We start from the raw sequence: 9,972 nt of genomic DNA on the forward strand, positions 1-9,972 counted from the left end.
CTGTTAGAACCCATATTTACTTAGTTTATTATTGTTAATTTAGGCCGTGGGAGTTCAAACTACGTGTGCGCATTGAGCACTTTTACACACCATGATGCCAACGGTTATGTAGACCTCTCAGGTTTTGCAGCGGCTGTTCCTACCTCACATTCGTGTCAGAGATTGTTTTAGTGCATCTTCTTTACCATGATATACTCACAGCTCTAAGTTATGAATACATTCAAAATTACACTCCCATGGATAAGTCATAACAATCCTCCCTTTAGAGAGTTTTTTTGTTTGTTTTAGTAGACATCCAGGAAATGTTGCCCTGACATCTAGACGCCTTCAAATCTTTATATGGACATAAGTTGAGTGTTGCTTTCACTTCCCCAAATTCAGCAATTTTGCTGAATTTCAGCCCCGTCTCTATGTAGTAGGTGGCCAAGCCTTAATAATGGGTTTTAGTTTTTAGTTTCACTTACTATTGTTTTGAACCGATTATTGTTATTTTATTTTTTTCTTGTACTTATTACAGCGATACATGTACAAACATATGATTGACATTATTCAATCATTTGAAAGATTTTTTTATGTTTTTATGAGTCAAGTGCAGTCTTACATAAAAAAATCACATTACAGTTCCTTCTGATGATAATCCCATAAATGTAAGACAGTTGAATGTTCCTCAGAAATAAACGACACAGTTCTGTATAGATTGATTGTTCATCAAGAGTATCTAGAAGTAGAGTCTGAATAACTCAAACCAACAATGCAAAGATAGCTGCAACGTTTTTTTTTATCTGTGAAATCAGAAGATGAAACGGAGAGATCAGATATTTTGAAAGTTGTGCAGAAAAAAAAAAAAAAACTCAGTTCAGCCTCATTTGCAGTGGTGCTATCAGCCAACCAATGAAACTGTCCTGTGGAGACATCTTCCTATTTCGTGGTGTCAAGCTGAAGAGAGCATCACATGAATTACTGTCACGAAACACAGTGAAGCCACCGACTAGAAAACAACCTCTGGAAATGGGTGAGAATTACCTTTATCTTCATTCAAAGGCACATATTGTTCATATTTACTGTTTCAGTTATATTTTCAAATGGCACATTAACTACTTTATAAGTAGTTCTGTATTCAGGAATATTGAACTTATTGAACAAATATTGGCACTTTGAATTACTTTGTTTGTACAATGTCTGAAAAGCTTCTTTTTGCATAGATTGTTCATGTTGCTGACTTAAGTTGTTGGAGAAACTGTGAGATAAGGAAGGACAATGGAATAGAAATATATCTTTAAATGGGATTTCAAGGCCATAGAATCGAGTGGTTACAATAACTGTTTTAGTACCTGCTAAAACCCAACTGCAAAAGCATATTTTGAAATATATAAAGTTTTGAAAGCGTCTATCAAAAATATTTCCTAATCTTGTAAAATACAGAAGTAGGAGGCTACTGAAAGCAGAATTAAGGGTTCAAGCCACAGCACAGGAAATAAGTAAACTCAAAGGAGAAGCATATTGCTTTTGCGCAAAAAAAAAATTATATCACTGTGGGTGGAGGGCTGCAAGGTTTTGAGCTGACAGTTGGTAAAGAATGACATCTCATTCTCAGAATTACATTTCACTCCCAGGCATGTGATTTCAACATCCACGTTTCAGTTTCCCCTGAAATGCAAATGCTCTTGGCCCAGAATATTGAGACATGCCTGAATATTTAGAACAGCAAACTTGAGCTAAAAAACAACGATTAAATGATCTGAGAACAGAATGTGTTGAACGTTACAGCGAAGACATTGTCTCGTGGCAGTTGTCTTCTTTCCTCACGCCAGCTGAAATAAACGGTCTTCGGGGTAATGTAGGCAGTCATGCTTCACTGGGGCAGTATCTTGCTTGAGATGATCTTACAGTTGCCAAATACTGTAGTTTTACTGTTACAATATCAGAATTCAAGCGGTTGTGTTCATGAGCAGGAAGTGGTTTTGCAACCTGTGGTTTTATATCACACTCAGTCAACAATATATTCTACAGATTACTATTATTTGTTTGTGTGTGAGTGTGATTGATCACCTGGATTTGTGTTCATTTCTACAAAAGTAGACTTTGTTAAAAGTATGATGTGCTTTGCTCCCACATTGTGAATTATTTGTAATTTTCCTACTCAACTTCTGTTTCCTGGAACGTTTATGAAGCTCAAGAGGACCAGAGTGAGACGTCACAACAACCATCGACAGCCAGCGATGAAGAGAAGGCGAGGACGAGACAGGTACAAACCTCCGTCACTGCTCATAAGTAGTCAGTTGGTCCTCTGGTAGCATGCTGGGCAGTTTCCATCAGTTACAGTTAGTCTATGACTACAGACATGACTACTCAGAATGAGCAAAGTGTTGTGTTTTCGCTTCCCTTTTTCACTCGATTTGAGACAGTGGCAATTTTTTTTTTCTTTACATGCCCGTAGTGTGTGTACAGCTTTTTAAAAAAAACCAAAAAAACTTTTGATTGTGAAATGAGCATCAAGGAATTGGTGGTTCTACTTTTCTATTCTGAGAATGATAAAGAAAAAAAAAACACATCACAAAGAAACTGCAGCAGCACTGCCATTCACAGTCACTGTTCTGGTAACTGAAGGGACAGGCACAATATGAGAAGCGCAAATTAGCTCATCAAATTTCCAGGGCCGATGTTAGTTGAAAGCCTGGTGGTTTCTGTGGTGCCTTCTGCCCTGCAGATAGCATCAATCCTGAACGCCACTGACAGTCATTGTGAGAATCGCATATCAACACATTGACATCATCACCCACACAGTTTTCCAAAAAATGTAATCTGTGAAAATCAACTGAGTGTTTCACAATGATATTCACTTTATGGTGTGGAGTGAGATCTGGAGCAGAGGGGCTACAGTAAGCTGCTTAAAGCGCAGAAGTTTCCTGTAGGCAACCTTTGATGCATGAACCTGAAACTTCGGTGAATCAGATAAAAAAAAATCAATGACTGAAAGTAAACAGGCTGTGTGTGAATACAGATGAATACAGATGAATACAGAATACAGATGAATCTCACACAAGTATCTAATCAAAATGTTGACCAGTTCACCAACCTTGTGATTTTAGATAAGGGTCTGATCGGAATATGTCTGTATTAAAAAGGACATGTTTGAGCAGACCATTTACGTGGATTGATACAGAATTACAGCGGAAAGTCAGAGCTGTTAGCTGGGAACGGCAGTGAGAAGCCACTGAACTGTGACTCAGTCGGGGCTATCTTGGTTAGAGGCCTGCACCTTCACTATTACTCACTTTAGAGGTTTACTTCTCGGAACCAGGAACCACATAGAGGAACTTGATTCAATATGAAACCGCCTCGAGCTGTTTTGTTGTACAATGGGTGCCACAGATATAGCAGCTTCTAGGTATGATGATTCAAAGTATGATATCGGGATGCACTGTGGTCGTCACTGACATCGAATCTATTGAAATTGATCAAGGGCAGCTGTGATGTGAGATTTCACATTTGAATATCTTGCGTGACTTCTGAAATTTTTGATTTCACTTGAGTAATTAAAGTGACTGCAGCAGCATTGACATATTAACCAGCAACTGTTTTCACTGCATGAAATCAGACAGAATGACACTCCCCAGCCTGAACTATTTTGACCCTTATTATAGAAAAGCTTTCAATTTTCTCGAACCAATCACAAATTACGAAAGTATCTATTTGTTGTGTAATGGCCATTCCTCGGTTTGCAGGGGATAAAGTGAGTCCTGTCCATTTAAAGTAACTCTGCTGCCATGCTTAGACTGACAACACATGGATTTCTGGGCCTGTCCATCACACTGACTGGTTATCTTTTGATTCTACCACTGAGCTTGTCAGATTTCTTGTTTCTTTGGGGTTTTTTTTCCATAAGAGAAACTGTTGTTTTGCATTGTGATTCCACAAGAATCAATTCTTTTGCTTCAGAGGATGTACTAGTTTTTAAGTGCTGCCATTCAGAAAATTTGAATGACTCACGTCAATCGGTTTGGGGAAAATTTACAAAGCTGTGTGGTGACATCGGAGGAGTAGAAGATTGTATGGTGTGATGGCTAATAAGTTAAACAAATCCTCTAAATTGAGCATTACAAACAAAACCAGTTACCCTGGTCATAACCAAGAGAAAAGAAATGTTGTTTTTCAATTAGGCACACTGTGATGATCCTTTTGCGTCAGCTCATGTTGGCCATGTGATCGCTTCAGAAGTGGAAAGAGCAGATCATCCTGTTATCAGTCATGTAAACGTCTTGTTCTCTCCCAGCAAGATATTTGTTTCATTATTATTTTGGACATTTTCATCAACCTTTTGATTTGCAATTCTTTTGGGGGCGAATGTGGCTCAGGGGGTAAAGTTGTCATCTTTATTTAGAAAAATGAAGAGGTCGCTTGCTTGTTCCCTAGCTTCCCAAGTTCACGTCTTAGTGTCCTTAGGCAAGACTTTGAATCCCATGTTACCTCTTGAATGTGTTTCTCACTTGCAACTTGCTTCAGGTGGAGGTTTCCTCTAAATAAATGTAATGTAATATAATAAGACTCAAATAAAAATCAATGGAAATATAGTAACTGCACAAACAGTAGATTACTGCCACTGGCAGTTATCTATAGCACATATATTACATTTTACACATGAAAAGAAGTAGGTTTAAACAGGTTTAAACTTCTTAGGCTTCGCCTTTACCTTCAACTAGTTTAAATACCTTTTTAGTTATAAGTTACAAGCCAAAAGTCCCGACCGAAGAGTTATTCTCACAGACATATACTGTTGTTCCTGAACTGTGTGGAAAATCTACATCAGCACATAACACATCTGCATAATACATGCCTGGTGGCTACGTTGGTGTGCTTCAGACAAAAATAAACCAGCTACTTTGCTCTCTGTCATTATGGACCAGTCAGCTGACCGGTCAGAGAAGGCTAAACCCTTTTGGAGGGGAATCTTAAAGAGTAATATGCTAAATAGTAGAATTTTAGACTAAAAGATACAGGATGTGTTGTAGCAATGTTCAAAATGGCAAGCACCTCTTTTTTTCAAATGAATGCATGTAAACCCTCTTCTGATAAAATCATGAATCTGAAAATAAGCCTGATACGGGTTCTATAAGCTTTCTCATATTAATTTAGAGTTTACTAAGACATAAATATCAGGGCTAGAATAAAGAATCTGTATGAACTGTTTGAAGTCCAAACGGTTTTATACTTCTGCTTTTGAAATATTCCTAACTGTTGCTTTTATTTCTGCTTGACTTTACTGTTTCATTTCTCTTTTCTTGCAAACCACAACTAGGAACACTGTCAATTTCTTACAATGAAGTTTTTTAAAGGTCGGATACACCTACTTTCTTAGTAGTTTAAAATTCCCTTGTCACAGCACTTGAGGTAGTTTTGCAGAAGTACACTAGCATTCAGACCTCGATGCAGTTTTTTTTTCTTCTAACATTTGGTTTACAGTAAATAATGTTTTAATTTTCTTTATATTAGTTATTTCTTGGGTTTAAGCTTGTTTTTCAAAGTGACATTTGTGATACCGGTGACTGACAACTCTCGACCAAAAACCCCACAAGTCTGCTGCTTTCTCTCCAGACAGGATGTGTAGTGGTTATCTATTGAAAGTAGTGGTAAAACCCTACGTTCTGATTGTGATGTTTCATTTCAGCATTGTGTCTCATGAGATGACTGTGTTTCTTTTTCCCATCTATCATATCTTATCTTCAACTGTAAAACAGGTTTCTATACAATGCGGTGGACTATCACATTTACGGGAGGCCCATCATTTTGATGTAAGACGAATTTCTGCTTTCTTTCGACATTAGGACTCTCCCTGTGTTATTGAAATTAACGACTCTATGACTGAATGTGAGGAAGAAGCGAGGCCCAATCAAGTGCAGATGGAGGAGAAAGCATTTGTATCAAGTTTGCACTCTTTTATGAAGGACAAAGGCACTCCCATAGAGAGGATCCCGCATCTGGGCTTTAAACAGAGTGAGTTGGAGTTCATTATCTCTGTACCTGCTGTTTTATGAACACAATATGAAGGGAGTTTGAATCTGGATTATAAGATTCTTGTGTGTTCTTTTTCTCCCCACTCTCAGTTAATCTTTGGAAGATCTACAAAGCTGTTGATAAACTTGGAGGCTATGATTCAGTAAGTTCTTTTTTTGTCTGTCGCTCATCATCCTTTAACTGTTTAGCACTTTAACTTCAGTACGTAGAGGTTTCAAAGTGGAAAGTGAGCATCAAGTTTGATGCGATAACATAGTGGTTTTCACCACACTCGAGGACAGTGAAGCTGCTGAGCTCTCATAGCAACATGCTCTGTTGTCTTTGATGTCCTCATTGTCGATAAGTTCTGAGAGTGAAACTCATATTGAAATGGAACCAAATTGGGGCTACAGTTGACCACCAACACTGTGTCCCGAGGCGTAAACACAACAATAAAGTCTGATCGCGCATGCAGTGGCTTAAAAATGAAAGTGTTGTTTTAGTCACGAAAGCAAGTGGGTTTGATATGGCATTTGAAGGGTAACCAGCCACTATCCTTGCTCTAAGAAATATTTATAGATCGACCTGGAGGAATGTATTCTAAAGCAGAATGATGCACTATTAATTTAGATTATCATATCAAAATGTAATTGAATTGAATGAAAAATTTTAATATATGAATACTGGTATAATATATTGTGATATCCAAACCCTTTAGGGAGCTCATGCTCCATATATACCTGCAGAATGAGTCTAGCTTATAGATTCTATACTAACTGTGAAGGCGGCATCAACCCGTTCAACGCATCAAACCTTCATCATTTCCGATGACCAGCAGGGGGCAACACCTCTGCTGCAAGGCGTGGTCAAATTGTGTCGAAATCTATTAGCAAAAAAACTTTTTTCTCACTTGATTCATTACCTCAAAAAACACTACCTGGTTGGAATGATGGTCTCTATTGCTAGTTTCAAAATATGGCATGATGTTCATTTAAATGATGATCCCATAAGATAGGTAGAGCAGTGCATGCTTCAAGTAGGGGCAACAATGTGATTGACTATTTACAATCGAATGGCTGTTGTGCGCTTGAACTGTGTGACCTCTTAATCAACGGTGCTGAATCCACCCTTTGCTGATAATGTTTGGTTTTGAGAAATAAACCAAGAGAGCGGACGGAAAGTGGGCTAAACAACCACCAGGCGTACCAGGGCTGGTGTTATTGTGCACAACAGAAAGACCACTACGACAGGATCAGTAATTTCTTAATAAAAATAGTAATAATGATTCTAACCATTATTGTAATTTTTCAAAGCTTGCAGTTACAAATCCTGATTTTTATTTTATTTTTGTTTTGTTTGCTGTGCTAACCAACAGGTGACAGCTCGACGTCTGTGGAAGAAAGTATATGATGAGCTGGGAGGAAGTCCAGGCAGCACAAGTGCTGCTACTTGCACTCGAAGACACTATGAGAAGTAAGAAGAAGTTTCCCATTAAATCTTTCTTTAAATCCTAAAATATGCAGACCTTATATCTGAAATATGCTGCTCATATGATAGGCTGGTGCTTCCCTTTGAGAGACACATTAAAGGAGAGGAGGACAAACCTCTGCCTCCGAGCAAACCACGGAAACCATACAAGAGAAATCTGGAAGGCAAGATGCACAAGCATGAAGGAAAGAGGAAGAGGACTCATTCAGAGAGAGAGATAGATACTGAGGTAACAAATGACGTCGCTGGTGAAAACCTAATGTAAGAAAATTGTGTTGATATCGACTTTTAAGTGACAAAATATTTCCTTTATTATACTGCAGTTACTCAGCCGAAGAAGTCCAGAAGCTTCCTGCCAAAGTGAAACAATGATACATCCTCACTATGCTCTCTGGACCTCTGACAGACACCACTCAGACAGCCCTCAGCCAAACAGACCCACCACCGATTTCTGCACTTCTGTCAACGGCCACATTCTGCAGGTCCCTGCATCCAGCTCCTGGGTTGCTCATATCCCATCTGCAACTGGAGAGGTCATCTCACCTCTAGAGAAGAAAAAGCGAATGGCTCAGGCCAGCCTTAACTTGCCGCTAAGTTCTCAGAGAGAGGACAAAGACAGGCCTTCCGTCATCCACTGCTCCCAGTCTCCAGCCCGGGCTTCTTCCAGCAGGAACAGCAACTCCTCTGACGGCTCTCCTCTCCCTCTGTCCTCCTCGTCTTCCCGCAGTCCCTCCCCTCTGTCTGTGTCATCAGAGGATGGTCCAGCAGGGACTGAGGAAAAACCTTCACCAAACTCAGAAGTACCCCCGAACTGTTCTAATACTGTCAAAATACATGAGGATAAAAAGTCTGTGAGCTGCAATCAGACATCTATAGACCCTACAGGACAGCATAAGGGCATTTCTCAAGTCAGCTCCCAATCAGCAACCACTGATTCAATAAAGAGTCAGACGAAAGACTCTGCTTGGAAGCCTTACTACAAAGTAACTGGCAGATATTTCACACATCCCTATCATTCACCCTCCTCCTTCTCAACATCTACCTCTAGTTTCACCAAAGTTATTCCGAAATCTGGGCAGCTTCTGCGACCTGATCCCATACGGCCAAGTTTTAAAATTCACCAGAGCAGGCTGCATCAGCAAGAAGACTCTATGACTTGCGCAAAGAAGCTGAACGGTATGATTCCATGGCATTATCAGACAGAGAAGAGGGAGAGAGCAAGGACGATGCCGCAGAAAGTTCCGGGGACACAGCACAGCATGTCCCCGACCACCACCCCTCTGCCGGCATCGTGCATCCTGTCAGGCTACGACAAATCAGGGAGAGACTTTCGGCACCAGCCCCCCATAAACCCTGCATTTCTTCCCCACCGAATTAGACTACATCAATCTCATCTGATGTACCGTCATGTGCCAGTGGGTCCAAGTCACTCCGCTCTAATCGGGCCAACTGTGTATCCATATCCCTATCCCATTCCTTTCTTAAATCCCCAAGCTGGACATACCATACCTTCCATGAATCCCATTTATTCACACAAGCTTTGATTATAACTGTAATTATAAGTGCAGCCATAAGTGGGGATATATTTTTAGATGTGACTGACATCTATGATTTGGCCAAATTACCAACAGATGGACTTAAAATGATACTTAAAAACTCATCCAGATATGTTTCTATGTATTGTTCTTGAAAGCCAAAAACCCTCTACCCTTTGCTATGGTACTGTATGTAAAGTGTTATGAGAATGGTGTATATACATTATTTCAGAATTAAATATTTCAACAAAATTGAATTTGCTTATTGTATTGCAACGTAAATGTATTTAAAGAAATAAAATCAATAATAAATAAACATAAATATAATAATGTTTTTTCTTTATTAATGTTACTGGGTTTTCCATAACATTTAGCAGGACAAACTGATTTCAAATAGTGTTGCAATATCACTTCCTCATAAGCCTATACTCAAGTCTGATTTTTCTCATCACAGACTGTGGTTTTTAGGCACCTGTGTGTGTGTGATTTATTTTTTTTGTTGTCTGTTGATCTGCAGAAACATCTGCAGCTCTCTGGTATCAACTTTGCACGTCTGATGTAAACTCAAGAGGATGCTGCAGTGGTCTGCAGCACTGAACATCAGTGCAGTGGTAATGCCACAGCGGATGCAAGATCACATCAGTGAGAATAACAGAATTCTGAGGCAAGAGCAGTGAAGAGGAAAGAGAATGAGGAAATCGCACAAATGAGCTTGTACTATAGGCCGCAATGTGGTGTGAAACAGCTGGAACAAGTGAGGCAGGGGATGGCAGTTCTTTTAAATGCACAGCAGAAGTGAGAAAGAAAGACATCTGACACGTAGTGGAGACAGGACTCGGGGATTGCCATTTTGGCGATGGCATATCTATTTCTTTTATTCTGTATGTGTGTCTGTGTCTGTGAATAATCAAATTAATTGGACTCTTTATCCAAGAAAGAATTGCAACAAAATTCAAGT

The 9,972-nt window shown here is 39.4% G+C and overlaps 1 protein-coding gene across 1 annotated transcript; it reads left to right on the top strand.

The window, feature by feature from the left end:
• Positions 1–939: 939 nt before the first annotated feature.
• On the top strand, positions 940–9,344 carry arid5a (AT-rich interactive domain 5A). Its single transcript, XM_075469120.1, has 7 exons — positions 940–1,012; positions 2,172–2,245; positions 5,823–5,991; positions 6,102–6,154; positions 7,367–7,464; positions 7,549–7,708; positions 7,803–9,344. The coding sequence occupies exons 1-7, from the start codon at positions 1,009–1,011 to the stop codon at positions 9,021–9,023; spliced, it is 1,779 nt and encodes a 592-aa protein (XP_075325235.1). The 5' UTR covers positions 940–1,008; the 3' UTR covers positions 9,024–9,344.
• Positions 9,345–9,972: the final 628 nt, after the last annotated feature.

The sequence above is a fragment of the Odontesthes bonariensis genome, chromosome 6 (assembly GCF_027942865.1).
Source record: "Odontesthes bonariensis isolate fOdoBon6 chromosome 6, fOdoBon6.hap1, whole genome shotgun sequence".
Classification (NCBI taxonomy): Eukaryota; Metazoa; Chordata; class Actinopteri; order Atheriniformes; family Atherinopsidae; genus Odontesthes; species Odontesthes bonariensis.